This window comes from Schistocerca piceifrons, chromosome 4 (assembly GCF_021461385.2).
Source record: "Schistocerca piceifrons isolate TAMUIC-IGC-003096 chromosome 4, iqSchPice1.1, whole genome shotgun sequence".
In the NCBI taxonomy this organism is placed as follows: domain Eukaryota; kingdom Metazoa; phylum Arthropoda; class Insecta; order Orthoptera; family Acrididae; genus Schistocerca; species Schistocerca piceifrons.
This window is the reverse complement of record NC_060141.1, coordinates 31525959-31551639: the sequence shown is the minus strand read 5'-3', so window position 1 is coordinate 31551639 and position 25681 is coordinate 31525959. Positions and strand designations below refer to the sequence as shown.

The 25681-nt window shown below is 44.7% G+C and overlaps 1 protein-coding gene and 1 non-coding gene across 2 annotated transcripts in view; both read right to left on the bottom strand.

The window, feature by feature from the left end:
* Positions 1-25681, bottom strand: part of LOC124795569 — a 286431-nt gene that overhangs the window by 160988 nt on the left and 99762 nt on the right. The window contains exon 5 of the mRNA XM_047259641.1: positions 18730-18963. Within this exon, the coding sequence (XP_047115597.1) occupies positions 18730-18963 (234 nt within the window). The remainder of the gene's footprint in view (positions 1-18729; positions 18964-25681) is intronic.
* Trnaa-cgc lies at positions 10370-10442 on the bottom strand. Its single transcript has one exon. It is a non-coding gene; the product is annotated as a tRNA-Ala (tRNA).

The following is a 25681-nucleotide window of genomic DNA, read 5'->3' as shown; positions in this document are numbered from 1 at the left end:
AAATTAAAAAAGAACCTCATATGGTGTTACAGAATTTTACACAGAACTCTGAAAAGTTGTTACAACTTGAGTAATGTCCATAATGATATACATACTGTGGCATTGCCACAGGGAATTTTCCCGCACTGGTTAAAATGTGTAATTGTTAAACCTTTTCATAATAAAGGTGACAAGAAGAACTTAAACAATTATCATCCAATTCCCTTTCTTCTTTTTTCAAAATATTCAAAAAAGTAATGTACTGAAGAGCAGTCTACACTTAAGTGGAAACTGTTTATCTAGCATTTCACAGTTTGGATTCCAGAAGGATTGCTCAACTGAGAATAGTTGGCTCTGAGCACTATGGGACTTAATAGCTGAGGTCATCAGTCAACTGAGAATAGTATTTATACATTCTATTATCAAATCCATAATGAGTATGAACAGGAATATGAATAACGCTGAAACATGGCAAGTTGGTATTTTTTTTTTGTCTTTCCAAGGCATTTAATTGTGTACAGCATGTTATTCTCTTAAAGAAACTAAAGTTTTAAGGAACCGGTAGGTTTACACACAGATGGTTTCAATCGTACTTAACAAACAGAATGTAAAATATTATGCTGAATATGTCAACAAAGCGGTAAGGGTAGAAAATTGTAGTGACTGGAGAGAAATCAAAATGGGTGTCCCATCGGGTTCAATAATTGCTAATCTTGGAAATAAACGAATTAACCTCCAGACGTATTTTCCATATAGCCACTCAAAAATTTCTTATGGAAAAATTTTCTGGGGCAAGTCACAACTTGAACGTATTGATTGTACAAAAGCGAGCAGTAAGGATAATGTGTGATGTTCGCCCACGGGCATCATGTCGGCACCTCTTCAAGGAGCTGGGCATTTCAACCGTGCCGTCACAATACATATATGTGCTGGTGGAATTCTTCGTAAATAATCCATAAGAACAGTGAAGTCCATCCCCACAACACTAGACGGAAGAATGTCTTTATTACTCATTATTAAAGCTGTCAGTGGTTCAAACAGGAGTTCAGTACGCAGCAACAAAAATCTTTGTTCACTTGCCAGTAACATAAAATGCCTGAGAGGTAGGGAAGTAAGTTTTAAATCTAACGTTAAATCATTTCACCTGGACAACTCTTTCTATTCGATGGGAGAATTTCTATTTAAAAACTGGTAACCGTAGAAAAAATTGTTTTTAGGTGTAGATGCACGAGTAAGACTACAAAATGACGTGTTCGTTAAAAATGGTTCAAATGGCTCTGAGCACTATGGGACTTGACAGCAATGGTCATCAGTCCCCTAGAACTTAGAACTACTTAAACCTAACTAACCTAAGGACATCACACAACACCCAGTCATCACGAGGCAGAGGAAATCCCTGACCCCGCCGGGAATCGAACCCGGGAACCCGGGCGCGGGAAGCGAGAACGCCACCGCACGACCACGAGCTGCGGACAGACGTGTTCGTTAATGCTAACACTAACCATGTATACACATCCATAAACTGACTCGTTCCACATCATTCGTTAAAAGGAAACGTTCAAATTATATATGGAACATGTAACTAACCGAGCTAGAAGAGATGGCTGGATCTGAAATTTCAAGGACGTGACAAATCAGAAATTTTTGCTGCTGCTGGAGACGATCACGAAGGAGATTATTTTGTATAGTGGTTCCAGCTAGCAAGTGTGTAAATGCACACACTTTAGAATTTCTCGTGCAGCGTGTTGGCTTGGTTATTACGCTGAAGAGCCAAAGAAACTGGTACGCCTGCCTAATATCGTGTAGGGCCACAGGGAGCACACAAAAGTGCCGCAACACGACGTGCCATGGACTCGGCTAATGTCTGAGGTAGTGCTGGAGGGAAATGACGCCATGAATCCTACGGGGCTGTCCATAATTCTGTAAGAGTGCGAGTGGGTGAAGATCTCTTCTGAACAGCACGTTGCAAGGCATCCAAGATATGCTCAGTAACGTTGATGCCTGAAGAGTTTGGTGGCCGGCGTAAGTGTTTAAACTCAAAAGAGTGTTTCTGGAGCCACTCTGTAGAAATTCTGGACCTGTGGCGTGTCGCATTGTCCTACTGGAGTTGCCCAAGTCCATTGGAATGTATAATTGACATGAATGGATACAAATGAACAGACAGGATGCTTACGTACGTGTCGCCTTTCAGAGTCGTATCTAGACGTATCAGGGGTCCCATATTACTCCAGCTGCACACGCCCCACACCATTACAGAACCTCCACCAGCTCGAACAGTCCCCTGCTGACATCCAGGGTCCATGGATTCTTGAGGTTCTCTCCATACCCATACACGTCCGTCCACTCGATATAACTTGAAGCGAGACTCGTCTGACCAGACAAAAAATGGCTCTGAGCACTATGGGACTTAGAAGTTAAGTCTCCTAGAACTTAGAACTACTTAAACCTAACTGACCTAAGGACATCACACAACACCCAGTCCGACCAGACAACATGTTTCCAGTCATCAACAATCCAATGTCGGTGTTGACGGGCCGAGGCGAGACGTAAAGCTTTGTGTCGTGCAGTCATCAAGGGTAGACGAGTAGGCCTTCAGCTCCGAAAGCCCCATATCGATGATGTTCCGTTGAATGGTTCGCACGCTGACACTTGTTGATGGCCCAGGACTGAAATCTGCAGCAATTTGCGGAGGGGATGCACTTCTGTCACGCTGAACGATTCTCTCCAGGCGTCGTTGGTACCGTTGTTGCAGGATCCGACCGCAGCAGTGTCGGAGATTTGATGTTTTATCGGATTCCTGATATTCACGATACACTCGTGAAATGGTCGAACGGGAAAATCCCCACTTCATCGCTGTCTCGGAGATGCTGTGTCCCATCGCTCATGCGGCAACTATAATACCACGATCAAACTCACTTAAATCTTGATAACCTGCCATTGTAGCAGCAGTAACCGGTCCAACAACTGCGCCAAACACTTGTTATCTTATATAGGCGTTGCCGACCGCAGCGCCGTATTCTACGTGTTCGTATCTCCGTATCTGAATACGCGTGCCTATACCAGTTTCTTTGGTGCTTCAATGTACATGTCTGTAGCACTGGTATACATTGAAATCCCCTTGCCATAGTGCTGCAGCACGACTCCAGATGAACTGAAAGAAAGTGCGCAGCCCCTTGAAAAAGAGGAGTACCGTGCCGTATTTCGTTTTCCGCATCTGAAGGGAAATACAGGTGTTATAATCCGCGCTGACGCGCAGGTCGCCGAAGTGGCGTCAAATCGAAAGACCTGCACCAGGCGAACGGTCTACCCGACGGGAGGCCCTAGCCACACGACATTGCATTTCATCCACGCTGAGTTGGTGCAGGTGTAAGGCAACTGTGCGTCACCATGTGACAGAGAGGTTATTTGGCGGAGAGTGGCAGTCCATTTGCCTGCGAAGAAACGGCGACATCAAGGGAAGTGGAGGCTGTGGTGCCTGCAGACCGGCTAACCGCAGTCGAAGCGATAATGCTAAAAGTGAAAAACATTCACGGGACAATCTTCATCATCTCGCACGACACACTGAACACGACGAAGAACGCCGCCCGCTGGCTTCCACGACTGCTGGTGCTCATTCAAAAAGCCGTCAAACTAAGCCAGCAGCGGAAGTACACTACTGGCCATTAAAATTGCTACACCACGAAGATCACGTGCTACAGACGCGAAATTTAACGGTCAGGAATAAGATGCTGTGATATGCAAATGATCAGCTTTTCAGCATTCACTCAAGGTTGGCACCGGTGGCGACACCTACAACGTGCTGACATGAGGAAAGTTTCCAACCGATTTCTGATACACAAACGGCAGTTGATCGGCGTTGCCTGGTGAAACGTCGTTGTGATGCCGCGTGTAAGGAGGGGAAATGCGTACCATCACGTTTCCGACTTTGATAAAGGCCGGATTGTAGCGTATCGCGAATGCGGTTTATCGTATCGCGACATTGCTGCTCGCGGCGGTCGTCATCCAAAGACTGTTACCAGAATATGGAATCGGTGGGTTCAGCAGGGTAATACGGAACGCCGTGCTGGATCCCAACGGCCTCGTATCACTAGCAGTCGAAATGACAGGCATCTTATCCGCATGGCTGTAACGTAACGGATCGTGCAGCCACGTTTCGATCCCTGAGTCAACAGATGGGGACGTTTGCAAGACAACAACCATCTGCACGAACAGTTCGACAGCGTTTGCAGCAGCACGGAATATCAGCTCGGTGACCATGGCTGCGGTTACCCTTGACGCTGCATCACAGACAGGAGCGCCTGCGATGGTGTACTCGACGAAGAACCTGGGTGCACGAATAGCAAAACGTCATTTTTTCGGATGAATCCAGGTTCTGTTTACAGCATCATGATGGTGGCATCCGTGTTTGGCGACATCGCGGTGAACGCACATTGGAAGCGTGTATTCGTATTCGCCCTACTGGCGTATCACCCGGCAGGATGGTATGGGGTGCCATTTGTTACACGTCTCGGTCACCTCTTGTTCGCATTGACGGCACTTTGAACAGTGGACGTCACATTTAAGATTTGTTACGACCCGTGGTTCTACCCTTCATTCGATACCTGCGAAACCCTACATTTCAGCAGGATAATGCAACATTGCATGTTGCAGGCCCTGTACGGGCCTTTCTGGATACAGAAAATGTTCGACTGCTGCCCTGGCCAGCATATTCTCCAGATCTGTCACCAATTGAAAACGTCTGGTTAATGGTGGTCGAGCAACTGGCTCGTCCCAATACGCCAGTCAGTACTCTTAATGAACTGTGGTATCGTGTTGAAGCTGCATGGGCTGTACCTGTACGCGCCATCCAAGCTTTGTTTGACTCAGTGCCCAGGCGTATTTCGGCTAGAGGTGGTCGTTCTGGGTACTGATTTCTCAGGACCTATGCACCCAAATTGCGTGAAAATGTAATCACATGTCAGTTCTAGTATAATATATTTGTCCAATGAATACCCGTTTATCATCTGCGTTTCTTCTTGGTGTAGAAATTTTAATGGCCAATAGTGTATTACGATTGTGTGAACCAGTCCGGATTTACTTGCTGAAAGTAGCACACCAAGCAGTCCAAATATGTGGACCGACCACAGCGAAAATGGCGAAGACCCAGCCATCAGTGAGCTAGCTGATGATTTGTGATTTTCGGGACTGGTACGGAGCGGCGGTGAAATATTAAACTTGTAGGAAGTAAATCGTCACAGAAACGTGATCCCGAAATCAGTTTCTGGATGCTGGAGGCCGAATCGTCACGAGAAGCTCCCTAAGTTGACATGTCGTTACCGTAGGAATTGTACCAGCCGGAAGTGGAACTGGTTCTAGCATGTGAAGTTCAAATGGTTCAAATGGCTCTGAGCACTATGGGACTCAACTGCTGAGGTCATTAGTCCCCTAGAACTTAGAACTAGTTAAACCTAACTAACCTAAGGACATCACACACACCCATGCCCGAGGCAGGATTCGAACCTGCGACTGTAGCGGTCTTGCGGTTCCAGACTGCAGCGCCTTTAACCGCAAGGCCACTTCGGCCGGCTAACATGTGAAGTACTGGACTCGCATTCGGGAGGACGACGGTTCAATCCCGCGTCCGGCCATCCTGATTTAGGTTTTCCGTGATTTCCCTAAATCGCTCCAGGCAAATGCTGGGATGGTTCCTTTGAAAGGGCACGGCCGACTTCCTTCCCCATCCTTCCCTAATCCGATGAGACCGATGACCTCGCTGTTTGGTCTCTTCCCACAAACAAACCAACAACAACAACATGTGAAGTATCTGTCTCTTTATGATCTTTGCGTACGCTAAGAAATAAACAGCCAAATGTTTGTAACAATGAATGATATGAATTTTATTGCACCTCTTTTCACTTGCAGCAATATAAGCTGTCGTCTTCGGTTCCTGCCTAGGCACACACTCGGAAATCGCCACATATTTGGAAATAAACAGCCAAATATTTATTTCAGCGTTCGTTGCATGGTTAGACGGAAATGTAAATAACCCCGAATATTGTAGAACATATTTATATTATATGCGTAAGAAAGTCCCAGAATGTGTTGAAAACGCTAACGTGTAAAATAAAAGATTAGCCTCTAGTGGGACGTGTACACACTTGCTTCGACTCTGTAATCCACTTCCTTATCCTCTACACTACGCAGAAGACACGCGAGTTTCATCTTTTGTGTAAGTTATCACAGTATCTCTTGAAGGCTTATATTGCTGATGCGTCATTAAGTGACATTTAATTTGTGCTATATTTTCAATACGCCGTTGTGTTGAAACGGTATACAACAAGTTATAATACAAAACATCTATATACGCCAAAATCAATGTGGCGTCTGCCGCATCGCGTGACGTGTCATTTTGATCTCAATTCCGTTGGTATAATTCTGTCGTTAGCGTATATAAGAAGGGGGCATTTTTGCTCCTTGACAGTGCCCCAGCTAAGTGCATGTGGAGTAGTCACACAGGCTGTTTCTTTGGGCTATCAAAGGTCGCCCGACTCCCGTCTCCTTTTGAACTGGCTCTTAGAGACTTCTCCCCCTTAACACAGTTTAGCGACGAGGTGATTTTCAAGAAGTACCGTTTCCTCCTCACTCAAAATTCAGACTTGTACAACCAAGGTTTCGGTCAAGTCATTCATAACTGGGAGAAGGAGTGTCTCGGTGAATGGCTGACACGTAGACAAGCAGGACAACCGTCTCTGATTTTCACCACTGCAGCTGAAATTTTTCGAGGTAATAATTACAATTTTACGTCCATCTCACGTAGTGGAAGCGTGACGTGGCGTGGCGAAACAAGCGCTGTATCACTGTGAGGGATACAGAGGTAAGCGAGGGCGGCGGGACACACCCCACGTCACAGCTAGAAGCGCCGCGCCATCATAACGCGTCTGTGCGTGGCACACACACAGTATCGCGCCATAATCTAACAATGAAATTAAAAACTTAAGCAGCTTTCCAAACCTTGTAAGTATATAGTTTGGTTAAAATTATTAAATGTCATAATGATAATCTGAATAAGTTATCCTAACGACGTTATTTTAAGAAAAAAAATAAGTGGCGCTAAATAATGCAGCTAGAAAGCTAAAAGCTGTTCAGAATGGGCAAATGTATGTCACAGTCAAATGTTACAAGTCTCAACTTTATCGGAGCAATATTTTGGTCAAAACTGTCGTTTTTACGAATATTTGAAGGAGCTAAATATTGGACTCAGAAAGATGAAAATCCGTATGTAGCCTCAGTTTGATATAGAAACATTAGCTATGTGACTCCATTAAGCTACCTCTAATAGTTTTCAAGTAATTTACTATAAACTTAGTTTGGAACAGAGACGTCCTTATTCATGATAGATTAAGTATCATTTGTAATTGTTACAGGAAGTTCTAATTACAGCACTCGATTACATTAAGGAAATAATACATCTGCAGCAAGTTTCAAGACTTTACTGTAAAAACCGATCAATACAAGGGCTGAATAAAACGTTCTCGGTTTTCAAGCCGCGTCAATTCGAATAAAATCCTAGCGCTTTCGATGACCATCTCCGCCATCGTCGTCAGGAGTTCACTGACTGCGGGGCCGTCACGTATGCCGTCGCGAAAGACTCCGAGGACAAATACAAGCACTCTTAAAGAGGTAGTTCAGAGGTCACGTCCTACTGTCTGTTCCGTTCTAAAAATTATAGCCAGGAAAGTGTATGCAGTCAAGCTGAAACTTTTTCAGTAAGTAAAGCCTACTTCTATAAAAAATTACGAAGATTGTAAATTGTTCCGCGGCAAACTTATTAAATAATACGTGTCCGAGAAAACAGCCATTTAAATTCTGCTGCCTGTGTTACAGCGGTAGATAGCAGATGCTCAGTTTAGCGAATGGCTGCGCCCATTTATGAATATGGCTAGGCCGTGAGTAGGACACATTTCGCACCGAGCCCTCAGCGTGTCCACGTCAGTGAAACGCCAGCTTACGCTGTGCCTCGGATGAAGTCAGATGTAGGCACCTACCAAACCCATGTTTTCGGTAAAAGTAGGAAGTGAACAGGCGAGCACTGTACAGCGTTCTGGGTCGCTTAGATTACACTGAAGTGACTGTTTGTGTGCTGCCGGTAATGTCGACAAAAAGCGCGTGGCAAGTGGTGAGATTATTTTCCACTTTTGCGGCGAGCAATTAACTTTGGTGAATAGAAGTCAGGGCGATAGACCATTTTACTTGGACCTTACCGTAGAGGTCGGCTCTGAACTGATAATAGCACTATTTACAATAGGGGCATTATTCTTATTATTGTCAACAATATTATTATGTTTGTGCGTGTGAAGTTTTACTCAATATATTAGTCAGTTAGAACTCAAAACTTTTATTTATAGTCATAGTTCCTTATCCCGCTGAGTAAATAGCTCGTAGGAACATTTTCTTCCCGTGACTACCAGAAGTTATGTGGACTTTCAGAGTAGAAATTATGGTCAGTATGTCCTCCATCGCCTACTGGCTGACGGCGACCAAGGCGGACGTAGCAAGCACATCGACGCTACGACAGATTCCGACGCCCACGCCTTCGCGACCGCCGGCGCGGGCGCGTACGGCGAGGAGAGCGGCCCGCGGGGGAGGGGATTTAAATCGGCCGCCCGCCCTCAGGAGCTCAGTTCGTCAGCGCACCTGACGATGGCGACATGTCTGATCGCCGAAATATTGTGCCCGTTGGACACTGTGAATCGGCAGTATACCCGTGGACTGTTCGAGCAACAATAACATTGCTTACTCCAGTATGTTGTAGAGTTATGGAGCAATTAGTATGGTCACGCATTGTGACATTTCCGGAGAAGAAAATTCTCCTCTATAAGAATTAACACGGTTCCAAAAACAGAGATACTACGAAACTCAACGCGATCTGTTCATCCATGGGATCGAGAGCACCGAAAACAAAGAGACCTAGGCTGATGCCGCGTTCGTTGAATTCCGCAAAGCATTAGATCATTCTCATACTGTCGTTCAGTGAACGAAATGGGCACTTACCGATTCTCGGGCTAGATTTCATGTCGTATTTAGGACCTTCTTGCAGAAAGAACCTAAGCTGTAGTTCTTAACGGAACGGAGTCCCAGACGGACAGGTAATTTCGGGAGTATCCGAAGGGAGTGCTATAGGACTTTTACTGTTTACAATTTATGTTACTTATATTCGTACGCCGTCCACTCACATTAATGCGACCGCTACCTGTGTTCGACGTCAGCGCGAAATAACCATTCACGGACGGCATGTGACAGCACTAGCAGTGGAGGGCATATAAAGAGTGTTAGGGGACGCGAGGAACAATGCAGTCGTTGTCGTAATGCTGTAACGGAGCGATTTATATGACGTCCAAAAGGGGATGCTCTTTGGCTTTCGTGTCAAGGGTGGAAGCATCTCCGAAAGGACTAAGATTGTAAATAGCTCGCGAGCCGCCGTGGTTAAAGTATTCCGCGCATAGCAAAACAGCACTGTCGAAAAAGAATGGAAATGTCGTGTGGTTAGGGCGTCCCGTCGGGTAGACCAGTGGCCTGGTGCAAGTCTTTTGAGTTGACGCCACTTCGTCGACTTGCATGTCAATAGGGTGAGATGATGATGATGATGACAATATCCACTCCCTGAGCAGAGAAAAATCCCCGACCCAACCGGGCATCGAACTCATGCCGCTTGGCATGGCAGTCTGTCGCGCTGACCACTTTCTTTTTTTCATTTTTGTTCGTTGTTGATCGTTGGGTTGGGTCGTTAGGGACGTCACGTGACATCCGTTAAAGTTCGTTTGTTGATCCTTCCACTCAGTTTTTTATTACAGAGGCCAACCAGCTCTCTGACCGAACACACTGAGCTACCGTGCTGGCTACCACTCAGCTACTGAGGTGGACAGCACTACCGTAAACCGGCGCCGAGCCAACTGTGGTGCCGCAACTGGACGTTCGTTGAGTTCCGGTAGGTGGCCTTTCCACATGAACCACACTTTATGGGGTCGTTGTGGTCTGATGAATATTTTCGTGCCATTCCCTGTCCGATCTCATCATTCTCGGAGGCACAATGGATCGACACATGTATTAATCTATCCTTGGGGACCATGTCCATCCCTAAATTGCTGTATGGTGTGGCAGGTGGCAGTTGACGCTAAATAACGAAAAGTGTGAGGTGATCCACATGAGTTCCAAAAGAAATCCTTTGGATGGTGGTGGTGGTGGTGGTGGTGGTTAGTGTTTAACGTCCCGTCGACAACGAGGTCATTAGAGACGGAGCTCATGCTCGGGTTAGGGAAGGATTGGGAAGGAAATCGGCCGTGCCTTTTCAAAGGAACCATCCCGGCATTTGCCTGAAGCGATTTCGGGACATCACGGAAAACCTAAATCAGGATGGCTGGAGACGGGATTGAACCGTCGTCCTCCCGAATGCGAGTCCAGTGTGCTAACCACTGCGCCACCTAGCTCGGTAATCCTTTGGAATTCGATTACTCGATAAATAGTACAATTCTCAGGGCTGTCAATTCAACTAAGAACTTGGGTGTAAAAATTACGAACAACTTCAGTTGGAAAGACCACATAGACAATATTGTGGGGAGGGCGAGCCAAAGGCTGCGTTTCATTGGCAGGACACTTAGAAGATGCAACAAGTCCACTAAAGAGACAGCTTACACTATACTCGTTCGTCCTCTGTTAGAATATTGCTGCGCGGTGTGGGATCCTTACCAGGTGGAATTGACGGAGGACATTGAAAGGGTGCAAAAAAAGGGCAGCTCGTTTTGTATTATCACGTAACAGGGGAGAGAGTGTGGCAGATATGATACGCGAGTTGGGATGGAAGTCATTAAAGCAAAGACGTTTTTCGTCGCGGCGAGATCTATTTACGAAATTCCAGTCACCAACTTTCTCTTCCGAATGCGAAAATATTTTGTTGAGCCCAACCTACATAGGTAGGAATGATCATCAAAATAAAATAAGAGAAATCAGAGCTCGAACAGAAAGGTTTAGGTGTTCGTTTTTCCCGCGCGTGTTCGGGAGTGGAGTGGTAGGGAGATAGTATGATTGTGGTTCGATGAACCCTCTGCGAAGCACTTAAATGTGAATCGCCGAGTAATCATGTATATGTAGATGTAGATGTAAATGCTGTTTGTTTTTCCTCGCCACGATGACATCTACCAGCAGGACAAGGCAACTTGTCACACAGCTCGGAGTGCGTGTGCGTGGTTCGAAGAGCACCGGGAAGGGTTTACCGAACTCCGCTGGCCACCAAACTCGCCGGACTGAAACTCGGTCGAAAATCAGAGGGACCACCTCGACTGCGCTGTTCGCGCCACGGATCCTCAACGGAGAAACCTGTCGCAGCTGGCCACAGCGCTGGAGTCGGCATGGCTCCACGTGCCTGCCGGCACCTTCCACAACCTCACTGACTCTCTTCCTCCACGTCTTGCAGCGGTCCGCACTGCAAAATCTGGTTTTCCAGGCTTTTGATGGGTGGTCACATTATTTTCACTGGACCGCGTATAAGGTTGGAGGCTCCGTGAGGTTCTTCGTGGACAATCACGTTTTCCGTAGGAAGATTGTAACTAACCACGTTACTACGGGTTATTCCTTATTATTGGGAATGGAAATACTTATTGCTTATGAAATCAACGTGAGAAGAATAGGGTCGCCACCGACTCAAACCATACAACTAATCAAAGATTTGGTCGAGTCGGAAAATAAATTAATTTGATTACAGACCAAAAACTCACAAAAAATGCATACGTTGTGAGGTCGCTCACAGCCGATACGATGTAATTAATAGTATTGCCCGTGCGCTGTTCACGACAATCAAACATTTAAAATAAAATAGAAAATGCATGAACACTGCATAAGATCAGCTCCCAGCAACACACCTGAAAATATGACTTAATCTAAAGCATTTGTTATAAAATACAAGAGGAGACTAATCACTGGACCTGTGCATAAGGAAACGCGTTGGATGTGCTAATGGGAAAGCTACGAGGTGAGTGGCTTAGGCGCAAAAACGTAATCTCGGAACACAAGAGAAAATTGTAGATAAAATCATTTATTCCTAAACTAAGGATGTGAGGCACGTACACGATTCCTGATAACACGTGGTTTGTGGAGGCACAATTTCTAGGTATAGTGCCAAATTCCAACAATATCACATCATACAATCATGTTAACATTTTCTAACACAAACATGCGATCGGACAGTTAGTGATGCCGGTAGCCCAACAACTATAATGCTCTACCACGTGGTTGGCTCCCCACGGACGAAAGACACGGAAAGTAAGGAAAATTTACGAGAAGGCAAGGCTCTAAATATTTAGAAAGGTGAAAGCTTATACAGGCACAGCTGAAGGCAAACAGACATTCATACAGAAGCGAGTGCTCACTTCTTATCTTCCGGCGGATCCAAGTCTGCTACAGAAATTTGCTAAAAGAAAAATCTGCCAAAGTTTTGCATTCCTTGCTGCGACAAGGCAAAGCAATCTTTCAGAGTTGAAAAGCGATACCAAAAGCTAACAGCTCTCCTCTCGCCAAGTAACAACGCGCCACGCGATCAGTCTAACTCACCCTTCTTCGACTGGAGCACAGCTGTGGGTTCTTCCCGTACCAACGGCAGACTGCCTCCCTTTTTCTTCTCCAGCCTCTTCCACGCAAACCTCTTTGCCTACTTGACCACTACGAGAGTTGGCTATTCTGTACCAGTGCTGCTGAATCTGTACGACTATCGCAGACTTTCTGCAGCAGACTACGCCACCGTCTAGCAACGTGACACACAACCACATTCATTCAATCGCACTGCTATGAGAGTAAAGAGAATAAAGAAACAAGGAAAATAAAGAGAAATGGTAATGAAAATGGGCTACCGGACTAATGAAAGGTGGCTACAGGACCCTTTCAAGGTTTCAGCACCAGAAGTCTGTAGCAAAATGCTGGTAGACCTTCTGAGGAATGACGATTAGTGTAGGCACTAGACGTTGACAGTGGGCGTAAGTACATGTAACGTACTGTGCACAATAAGCCGAAGAGTTCCACTACGGTTGGATGACACTATTAGCGACAAATGGCCGCAAACAGTATCAACCACTAAATACGTAGGAGTAATCATCCAGAGTGACCCTAAGTGCAATAACTAATAGTAAGAAAAAAAAGCAGATGCCAGGCTCCGATTCTTTGAGAAAATCTTAAGGAGACGTAATACATCCGCGAAAGATGTGGCTTACGAAACACTTGTCCGACCGATTCTTGAAAATTATTCATCAGTCTGGGACTCTCACCAAGTAGGATTAATAGAGGAGATGAGAAGATCCAAGCAAGAGCGCCGCTTTTTGTCACGGAATCGTTTAGGCAGCGCCACCTGGATTAACAAGGCCTGTTCGTTGCCTGCTAACAGCATGTTCGGTATGGCAATAGTAATCATAACAGCAGCAAATAACTTGAGTTACATAGCACTGTGCTGAGCTTGGGCATACGTGTATGCTACACATTGTGACCGTTTTACAATGTTCATGTTATTTATCCGATGCACAGTTCCTATCTGTCTTAGGGACAAACAAAATGCCTTAGCCATGTGTGACTGGATATAAAGGAAATTATACGACAGGATCGCAAGTGCATGTTTTTTTTCATTATCAGAGCAAGAACAGCTATCAGAAAAATGGAAATGGGCTATTCGAAGGAAAAATTTTAGTATCAGCAAAACAAAAAATGTATGTCATTTAACTGCATTTAACTGCAGTATGAAGCTAATAATGTGAAGCATAAACTTAAAATTAAACGTGATTATGTGGTGTCACCGCCAGACACCACACTTGCTAGGTGGTAGCCGTTAAATCGGCCGCGGTCCGTTAGTATACGTCGGACCCGCGTGTCGCCACTATCAGTGATTGCAGACCGAGCGCCGCCACACGGCAGGTCTAGTCTAGAGAGACTCCCTAGCAGTCGCGCCAGTTGTACAGCCGACTTTGCTAGCGATGGTTCACTGTCTACATACGCTCTCATTTGCAGAGAAGACAGTTTAGCATAGCCTTCAGCTACGTCATTTGCTACGACCTAGCAAGGCGCCATATTGAGTTACTGGAATGTATTCTGAACAGATAATATTGTGAATCATGTACCGTCAAGAGCGACATTCATCATTAATGGATTAAAGTTAAGTATTAAACTAATTACGTCCGCTTTCTGAATTCTAATTCCCTGTCATGTTCCAGACCTCACGTCAGTATAGTCCTTCCCTCCTCACGCCAGCCTGCGTGAGCTAAACCGCGTGCATTTCGGCCTCCATTCGTAACACGGTGTTGGCTCTTCAGCCAACACAACAGATTCAACACTAGCTTTGTTGCTGTTTTGGCAGTATTATTATTATTATTGTTATTATTATTATTATCCTCATTAAAACGTATCTTAAATTTTGTAATGAGAGATTAAAACTGAGCACCGAGCACGCAGCGTGTCTACTGCTCTAGATAAACTCCATATAATGATTTAATCCCTGCGGTCGCAATTTTGATTTTCCACGAATATTTTCGCTGAATTCACATGAGATCAGGTAACTGAACGCCAATTCTCTTTGTTACGTTATTCGTGTAACACTTGCCTGCGAATTTTTTTCGTACAGCTTGCTGCTATTTGTGTTACATCTTAGTTCTTTGCTTGCTGTGAAATTGAAGCCTCATGCGGAATAAGGTGGAGTGGAGCAGTGTATCACCTCGAACTTCAGGTAACATGTTCAGCGAGATGCTTTTTTTTGCTGGTTTAGAGCAGTACATACCCGGGGTTATTAATTGTCAACCGAGGTACCTACATAAAATCAACAAGCCGCTGCGTTTGGAGGTGCTAGATTAGTGGTTCAGCAGACTAATCATTTGAGACAAAGGCAGAAAGAGTAGAGGTTCTCGTCTTGTCGCCAAGCGATGATAAAAGGGAACCTATTTTGGTGTTTTATTTTTTTGCCGTTTCAGAGCAAAAATGCTGCTTTATGAATAATGTGACTTGGAACCCAACTGGTAGTCTAATATCAATGGCCGGACACCAATGTCGATATGATAACTTAACTAATACTTCATAACTACCTGCCAGAAATGGTTATGAAATGTAGTATTCAGAATTTACAAATATGAAAGTTTCTAAAAAAAGCTATTTGAGACTCGTCCTCCACTATTATTAGTTCCTCATTATCAAGCTCACGATAATCGATCTTGCGTAACTGTCATGTGAATTACTGGATGTAAGTGTGTGAACAACAGTTTCACCCTCACGAAATATGAGAACGTATCAGGTTAGCAATATGTCACTAAAAATATACGAGGCGTGTTTTTTAAGTAAGGTCCGTTTTGTTGTAGACACTTGTAGTTCGCTCGCCTACCGCAACGAGCGCGTGCGTCGTGTACCGGCATGCCTCGGGAACAACTGTGGTCAGTTTCAGCTCTGAAGCTAACCTGTACGGTTCTGTTCTGTGCTTTCAAAATGTTTAAGACTGTCAACTCGCCCGTCACGTGTGAGGTTCGCTGAGTGATACGGTTTTTGTCAGCAGAGAACCTGTCTGCTGCTGAAATTCATCGACAGATTTGCAAAGTGTACGGTGATACTCTTATAAGTGAAAGCAAAATGCGTAAGTAGGTACGAGAATTCAAAGATGGCCGTGACAACGTCCATGATGAGGACCGCTCCGGTCGCCCTTCTTTGATTACAGACGGTTTGGTGGCTTCAGTTGAAGCGAGGATTCGTGAGAACAGGCGTTTCACAATAACAGGTCTCTCAAACGATATTACTTGACTTGTCGACATCAGTGCTTTACAACATTGTTTCTGAACATGTAAAGTTTAGGAAACTGTGCTCCCGTTGGGTCCCAGAACTCCTAACAGGGGACCACAAAAACCAAAGATTTGAGTGTCTTATGAAGTTCTTGACTCGTTATCACGAAGAAGGTGATGGCTTCTTGAGTCAGATCGTCAGTGGAGAGGAAACATGGGTTTCGCATATCACGCCCGAATCGTAGCAACAGAGCATGGAATGGATACACACAGACTCGCCTGTAAAGGTGAAGACCAAACAGACTCTGTCCCAGCGCAAAACCATGGCGTCGGTGTTTTGGGATAGGCATGGTGTTTTGTTGGTCGACTTCATCCAACGAGGAACCACTATCACTGCAGAAGTGTACTGCCAAACCCTTAGAAAGCTACGCAGAGAGATTCAAAACAAAAGACGCGGCATGCTGACAAGGGGAATTGTCCTTCACCATGACAATGCAAGACCTCACACTGCAGGTCAGACCCGCGATTTATTGGACAGTTTTGGCTGGGAAGTTTAAGACCACCCAACCTACAGTCCTGATCTTGCGCCGAGCGATTACCATCTGCTCCTCCACCTCAAACAACACCTCAGTGGCAGCTGTTACAATGATGAGGACGACGTGAAAACGGCAGTGAACTCTTGGTTATCGGAGCAGGCGGCAAGTTTTTATGAAGAGGGTATTTTAAAATTGGTTGAGAGGTATGATACGTGTTTCAACAAACTTGGCAACCATGTCGAAAAATAGAGTGAAGTATGTACTTTCTGAAAATAATTTTACTTTTTTGAAATAATCTTTCGTTGTGTACCTATGTTCAAACGGACCTTACTTAAAAAAACACGCCTCGTAGTATACAGGGTGTTACAAAAAGGTACGGCCAAACTTTCAGGAAACAGTCCTCACACACAAAGAAAGAAAATATGTTATGTGGACATGTGTCCGGAAACGCTTACTTTCGACGTTAGAGCTCATTTTATTACTTCTCTTCAAATCACATTAATCATGGAATGGAAACACACAGGAACAGAGCGTACCAGCGAGACTTCAAACACTTTGTTACAGGAAATGTTCAAAATGTCCTCCGTTAGCGACGATACATGCATCCACCCTCCATCGCATGGAATCCCTGATGCGCTGATGCAGCCCTGGAGAATGGCGTGTTGTATCACAGCCGTCCACAATACGAGCACGAAGAGTCTCTACATTTGCTACCGGCGTTGCGTAGACAAGAGCTTTCAAATGCCCCCATAAATGAAGGTCAAGATAGTTGAGGTCAGGAGAGCGTGAAGGCCATGGAATTGGTCCGCCTCTACCAATCCATCGGTCACCGAATCTGTTGTTTAGAAACGTACGAACACTTCGACTGAAATGTGCAGGAGCTCCATCGTGCATGAACCACATGTTGTGTCGTACTTGTAAAGGCACATGTTCTAGCAGCACAGGTAGAGTATCCCGTATGAAATCATGATAACGTGCTCCATTGAGCGTAGGTGGAAGAACATGGGGCGCAATAAAGACATCACCAACAATGCCTGCCCAAACGTTCACAGAGAATCTGTGTTGATGACATGATTGCACAATTGCGTGCGAATTCTCGTCAGCCCACACGTGTTGATTGTGAAAATTCACAATTTGATCACGTTGGAATGAAGCCTCATCCGTAAAGAGAATATTTGCAATGAAATGAGGATTGACACATTGTTGGATGAACCATTCGCAGAAGTGTACCCGTGGGGGCCAATCAGCTGCTGATAGTGCCTGAACACGCTGTACATGGTACGGAAACAACTGGTTCTCCCGTAGCACTCTCCATACAGTGACGTGGTCAACGTTACCTTGTACAGCAGCAACTTCTCTGACGCTGACATTAGGGTTATCGTCAACTGCACGAAGAATTGCCTCGTCCATTGCAGGTGTCTTCGTCGTTCTAGGTCTTCCCCAGTCGCGAGTCATAGGCTGGAATGTTCCGTGCTCCCTAAGACACCGATCAATTGCTTCGAACGTCTTCCTGTCGGGACACCTCCGTTCTGGAAATCTGTCTCGATACAAACGTACCGCGCCACGGCTATTGCCCCGTGCTAATCCATACATCAAATGGGCATCTGCCAACTCCGCATTTGTAAACATTGCACTGACTGCAAAACCACGTTCGTGATGAACACTAACCTGTTGATGCTACGTACTGATGTGCTTGATGCTAGTACTGTAGAGCAATGAGTCGCATGTCAACACAAGCACCGAAGTCAACATTACTTTCCTTCAATTGGGCCAACTGGCGGTGAATCGATGAAGTACAGTACATACTGACGAAACTAAAATGAGCTCTAACATGGAAATTAAGCGTTTCTGGACACATGTCCACATAACAATTTTTCTTTATTTGTGTGTGAGGAATGTTTACTGAAAGTTTGGCCGTACCTTTTTGCAACACCCTGTATAGTCAGAAAAGAAAACGTTTCAAGAAGTGCCTACGACCAGAAACTGCTCTTGTGCGGACAAGACGTGGACGTGGGCTGCTCAGCGCAGAGGCCCACTTGATCCAGGTGGCGCTGGTCTAGTGAAGTCGAGAGCGCCGCTGGGGTGTTCCATAATGTCCAGTAGCAGACGCTGCAAGGAGAGAGCTGTGCATGACGGCGAAATTTAGTGTCAAAATTTCGAGAGCGTGCATTGCAAAATTAGTCGAGCAACGTGTTACTCCCTCCCTTACATAGTCTCGAAATGATCACGGCGGGGGAAATGAGGTGAAACTGGAGGTATTACGACAGTAGTTGTTCCCGTGTACCGCTGACGAACGGAACAGGAAAGGCCACCGTAAGGTGGCTCGCAGGACTGCAGACGCGCACGTGGCAGGCTCAGGCAGGGGGCGGGCAGGCAGGCAGGTATCTGTGTGAACCTAGGCGGCGACTCCGCTGGCGTGTGTGGGTGTGGCGTGCTGCCGCCCCCGCACTCACCTGGTTGCAGAAGAGCCGGAACCTGGACAGGAACTCGCCGGCGTCGCTCAGGTCCTCGCAGGTCGAGAAGCAGCAGCCGACGTCCTCCTCCTCCAGCGAGAAGGTGACCTCCGTGATTCTGGAAATCTCCTTGGCGTCTCTCACAGCGCCAGTGTCCACGATGTCGGGCGCGGTGTTCACGTCGCGTATGTCCATCTTCTTCACGCCGGTGTTCGTGAATATGCCGACCGTTACCTGCATCACAAGTAGCAGTTACTACCAGACCTCCTTCACTGAAGACGCTAAAGAGCACGCTATCGTCAGATAGTTATACGCTAACAACGGAATCGTCAAATCCGACATGTCGAAATCCACAATGAAGTTTTTCATACAGGAAGAATACACCGGTAGAAATGCACTGTAAAAAATTTTAGCTGCTAATGTGCACAGCAAGTATTTTTAAAAATATGTTGAAACTGCCAAATTCGTAGCTCGCCGGGCTGCTGGAGAAGTGTACAAGCCTGCCCTAGCTGTAGCAAGATGGCGCGTGCGCAACACGGCGGGCGCGTACACTTGAATAACAGCAATCTGATAGCAGATAACGCGGCACAACGCAATCGTAATTTGTAAAGCGAATTTCAGTTTTCTCGATAGTTTCAGTTTAACAGTTGCTCTTCAGCCGTATTTGCAACTCATTAATAACCATAATACACTACTGGCCATTAAGATTGCTACACCACGAAGATGACGTGCTACCGACGCGAAATTTAACCGACAGGAAGAAGATGCTGTGATATGCAGATGATTAGCTTTTCAGAGCATTCACACAAGGTTGGCGCCGGTGGCGACACCTACAACGTGCTGACATGAGGAAAGTTTCCAACCTATTTCTCATGCACAAACAGCAGTTGACCGGCGTTGCCTGGTGAAACGTTGTTATGATGCCTCGTGTAAGGAGGAGAAATGCGTACCATCACGTTTCCGACTTTGATGAAGGACCGATTGCAGCCTATCGCGATTGCGGTTTATCGTATTGTGACATTGCTGCTAGCGTTGGTCGAGATCCAAGGACTGTTAGCAGAATATGGAATCGGTGGGTTCAGGAGAGTAATACGGAACGCCGTGCTGGATCCCAACGGCCTCGTATCATTACTCGTATCACCAGCAATGGAGATGACAGGCATCTTATCGACATGGCTGTAACGGATCGTGCAGCCACGTCTCGATCCCTGAGTCAACAGATGGGAACATTTGCAAGAGAACAGCCATCTGCACGAAGAGTTCGACGACGTTTGCAGCAGCACGGACTATCAGCTCGGAGACCATGGCTGCGGTTACCCTTGACGCTGCATCACAGACAGGAGCGCCTGCGGTGGTGTACTCAACGACGAACCTGGGTGCACGAATGGCAAAACGTCATTTTTTTCGGATGAATCCAGGTTCTGTTTACAGCATCATGATGGTCGCATCCGTGTCTGGCGACATCGTGGTGAACGCACATTGGAAGCGTGTATTCGTCATCGCCATACTGCCGTATCACCCGGCGTGATGGTATGGGGTGCCATTGGTTACACGTCTCGGTCACCTCTTGTTCGCATTGACGGCACTTTCAACAGTGGACGTTACATTCCAGATGTGTTACGACCCGTGGCTCTACCCTTCATTCGATCCCTGCGAAACCCTACATTTCAGCAGGATAATGCACGACCGCATGTTGCAGGTGCTGTACGCGCCTTTCTGGATACAGAAAATGTTCGACTGCTGCCCTGGCCAGCACATTCTCCAGATCTCTCACCAACTGAAAACGTCTGGTCAATGGTGGCCGAGCAATTGGCTCGTCACAATGCGCCAGTCACTACTCTTGATGAAGTGTGATATCGTGTTGAAGCTGCATGGGCAGCTGTACCTGTACACGCCATCCGAGCTGTGTTTGACTCAATGCCCAGGCGTATCAAGGCCGTTATTACTGCCAGAAGTGGTTGTTCTGGGTACTGATTTCTCAGGATCGGTGCACCCAAATTGCGTGAAAATGTAATCACATGTCAGTTCTAGCAAAATATATTTGTCCAGTGAATACCCGTTTATCATCTGCATTTCTTCTTCGTGTAGCAATTTTAATGGACAGTAGTGTAATTAGCAGTTGCCCTTGCGGTATCGCTAGTGTTCATACTGAATTGATTTTCCTTGTGTTTCTTCATACACGTTTTCTAAGAGCTTCTCACTTTGTGGAGGTACCAGAGTTTCACAGTATGCATTCCATTTTAAAATTATCAGCATGGTCCGGAAACATCCTAGGCGCCTTTGATACAGGCTGTAGAAACACCCCTGATAGAGGGGTGCGAGGGATTCTTCCTTGTATGCAACGGTCGCGCGACACACGGAAAACTAAACAAAAAAATCACGCAAAGAGGCATACTTCCTGCACAAAAACAATCTGTCATATAGCAGAAATCTGACATGGACTGAAACGAAAAAAGAAAACATTAACTATGAATCAAGACGCTCAATATTTGTACCGTAGTGTCTAGAATCAAATAAAATGATGTTGTTGGATATGTCTCACGCGGATCTCTACTGTTAATTAATACTGCGTAAGTTGCAACTCAGATGTCATTTAATAATGCGGCTCACTGAAATAAATTATATCTTTATGGCTTCATCAATGATAAAGCATTAAAACATATCATCTGCAGCTTTGAAGGGGATATTAAACACGGACAATTATGAAACTTGAAAGTTACCACGGAACTGACATTAACAAATCTGATACACTGATCTCTACAGTTAATTAATACTGCGTAACTCAGATGTCATTAAATAATGCGGCTCACTGAAATGAATTATATGTTCATGGCTTCGTCAGTGATAAAGCATTAAAACACATCATCTGCAGCTTAGAAGGGGATATTAAACGCGGATAGTTATAAAACTTGGAAGTTTTCACGGAACTGACATCAACAAATGTGGTACACTGATTTCGCCTTAGTTAGCAATCAGACGCAGAGCACCAGACTGTACTGTAGGGTGAACTCACACGTAATCAAGATTTCTATTTAGCATATTAAAAGTATGCTTCTACTAATCCAAGCCTTTTTGCGGAAAATTTTTTAAAAGCCAGTCTGAAAAATTCAGAAAGCACGGAAATAGTGGAAATTGGTATTCAGTAAGGTGTCAATATCTGCAGATCTGAACCTGAATGGACAGAATCTGAAACAAGTCACCTGCTTCCATTATCTACACTGCACAGCGAAACCTCATTAACTGTCTCTCATTCCAACACATAAGTTTGAAATCTGCCCTCGACCTCCTCCTGTGATGGTGCAAAAGCATGGCGGTCTGCGGCCACACGCTCGGGATCAGTTACGCTTCAAACAGCGAGGTGACGACACACTAAAAACAAAAGGTCCACAGTCCAGAACTTTGTATGAGCTGTAAGGCTGGTTAATGATGTCACGTAGGCACCAAATTTTACCACAATTCAGCCCAGTTCCACTGTAGACGTTGTAATAAAACTTATTATGGTGAGATACATACACTAACTGATCTTCGATCATATGAAGTCAACGATGCCGCAACAAAGACATAAAAACCAAAAATCCACTACTACATGGGAATGCGAGAATGTTTAAATGTCATTGTTTGTCAATACCTAACGGAATTACGATGATTATGGACTTCTCAAAAAATATAGACAATTAATTGTATTTTATTTATGAAATGTGTGTTCCAAAGATTGTTTTGCGTAACTAGATCGATATATGGTTGTAATTTATTTGCTACATGTTGTTAGAGGTAAATCTTTGTTCTTGGTTGTACGAGTTTGAAGTGCGAGGATGGAGAACGAGTTATGTGTGTTTTATTGATTTTTATTGTGAAGTGAAATGACTGAATATATATGTGTAATTCTGTATAAATTCCACCACAATTCATATTATTGTTAAAACATCAACTTGATCAACCTCTAGACGATTATAGAAAGATAAGCTACAGAAAGGAAATGTACGAGCCACCAATACACACCAAAGAAGAGCAACAGAAAAAGATGAGTATTTTTGGTATTAACAGAACTGGTTATTTAAATTCGACTGTCCCTGTCACTCGCTTCAGTGTGTCACTATCTCACTGTGGCAACTGCTGTGAAAATGTGATCACTGATCAACCAACTTTCGGCAAAAAGAGGGTGGGGATTGTCAGAACGTATCAGACGAGAGGAAGTGAGGCGTGGCGCCTTTATATCGCTCCTGTCTGGAGCCTATGTGTCGGGAGAATGACTCATGCGTGCATAGTTGCAGATGATGGTCTGAAGCGGCTTCAGTCGAGGACGTAGTTCTAATTTTCATCCACCAGAGGACAGTAGCGGACAGAGACATTCAAGAAACAGGTCAAGAGAATGTTTTTGTGAATTGTTCTGTTTATTTCTTTAAGGCTTTTTTGTTTCTTTATGTTTGTCCACTTTTATATATCTTTTTAGTAGTGTGAATGATGCGTGAATGTGGTCTTAAGTAAATATGTAGATCATTGTTATACTGACAAACGCTGTACGAACTAGCGTGAGAAATTTTTAAGACAGGGTGATTGCAGACGACTGGGAATTTTGTATTATAATATGTTAAGTAAGTTTATGGTAAAAGGAAAGCTAGTTCGAGTGCAAATAAAAATAGTTAATAACGTAAAGTATGTATGAAATAGCAGAATATTTAATATTTAATTCGGGAAAAAATACAATTCGAAACTGTGTTATTTGTTGTTTGGTTAGTCATGAAAAGCGAGGACTAACACGGGAGAATGTTTTTCTATTGGCCTTAAAGGAAACCTACCAATCAGAACAGACTATTCTTCGCGCATCTTTTGTCTCTTGGAGATAGAGAATGCTTACAGCAGTGTAAACGAGTGGGAGCCCAGCCTTTCAATGGTACCGTCGTATGCAGTATGACCTCCAAAGGAAATTATTGTTTGCCGGTTTAGTTGTGCTACATGTTTCAAAAGTGCTTTAAAGTGAAGGCCTATTTATCCCGCTGTGTTTTTTTAGAGGACAATATTATGGAAATGGAAGAGGATGTAGATGAAGATGAAATGGGAGATATGATACTGCGTGAAGAGTTTGACACAGCACTGAAAGACCTGAGTCGAAACAAGGCCCCTGGAGTAGACAACATTCCATTAGAACTACTGACAGCCTTGGGAGAGCCAGTCCTGACAAAACTCTACCATCTGGTGAGCAAGATGTATGAGCCAGGCGAAATACCCTCAGACTTCAAGAAGAATATAATAATTCCGATCCCAAAGAAAGCAGATGATGACAGATGTGAAAAATTACCGAACAATCAGTTTAATAAGTCACGGATGCAAAATACTAACGGAAAAACTGGTAGAAGCTGACCTAGGGGACGATCAGTTTGGATTCCGTAGAAATATGGGAGCACGTGAGGCAATACTGACCCTACGACCTATCTTAGAAGCTAGATTAAGGAAAGGCAAACCTAGCATTTGTAGACTTAGAGAAAGCTTTTGACAATGTTGACTGGAATACTATCTTTCAAATTCTAAAGGTGGCAGGGGTAAAATACAGGGAAGGAAAGGCTATTTACAATTTGTACAGAAACCAGATGGCAGTTATAAGAGTCGAGGGGTATGAAAGGGAAGCAGTGGTTGGGAAAGGAGTGACAAAGGGTTGTAGCCTATCCCCGACGTTATTCAATCTGTATATTGAGCAAGCAATAAAGGAAACAAAAGAAAAATTCGGAGTAGGTATTAAAATCCATGGAGAAGAAATAAAAACTTTGAGGTTCGCCGATGACATTGTAATTGTGTCACAGACAGCAAAGGACTTGGAAGAGCAGTTGAACGGAATGGACAGTGTCTTGAAAGGAGGGTGTAAGATGAACATCAACAAAAGCAAAACGAGGATAATGGAATGTAGTCGAATTAAGTCGGGTGATGCTGAGGGAATTGAATTCGGAAATGAGACACTTAAAGTAGTAAAGGAGTTTTGCTATTTGGGGAGCAAAATAACTGATGATGGTCGAAGTAGAGAGGATATAAAATGTAGACTGGCAATGGCAAGGAAAGCGTTTCTGAAGAAGAAAAATTTGTTACCATCGAGTATAGATTTAAATGTCAGGAACTCGCTTCGGAAAGTATTTGCATGGAGTGTAGCCATGTATGGAAGTGAAACATGGACGATAAATAGTTTAGACAAGAAGAGAATAGAAGCTTTCGAAATGTGGTGCTACAGAAGAATGCTGAAGATTAGATGGGTAGATCACATAATTAATGAGGAGGTATTGAATAGAATTGGGTAGAAGGGATCGGTTGGTAGGACATATTCTGAGACATCGAGGGATCACCAATTTAGTATTGGAGGGCAGAGTGGAGGGTAAAAATCGTAGAGGGAGACCAAGAGACGAATACACTAAGCAGATTCAGAAGGATGTAGGCTGCAGTAGGTACTGGGAGATGAAGAAGCTTGCACAGGATAGAGTAGCATGGAGAGCTGCGTCAAACCAGTTTCAGGACTGAAGACCACAACAACAACGACGGATTTTTGAGTAATTTTGCGTGTGCGGAAAGAGTAATTCCGCGTGGCATATTGAGCAGATCGATGACTAAAAACCTGAGTTCTTTAGACACTGATAAACTTAATAGTACGGCGAGCAGTTTAATTAGAGAACAATACGTGTTTAGTAGTTGTTCTTATCCCGAGAATTACGTTACCATAAACTTGCGAACGTGAATGAAAGGGTTTGTGCATGACTGTGTTAGGATTGGCACGGGCTTGGCAGTGAACGTGTAATTCTGAACTACAGGATATACCGACGTTTTTTCACTTTATCCCGATTTTTAGAATAGTTACGTTGTACGCAGCCAGGTGGGAGTCGCAGTACGGCAGGTTTCTGCTCGGCTTTCCTACCGGCGATCTGCTGCGACGAGTTCACAGGTAGGTGCAGGTAAAAAGGACAGAAAGGAACCGCGC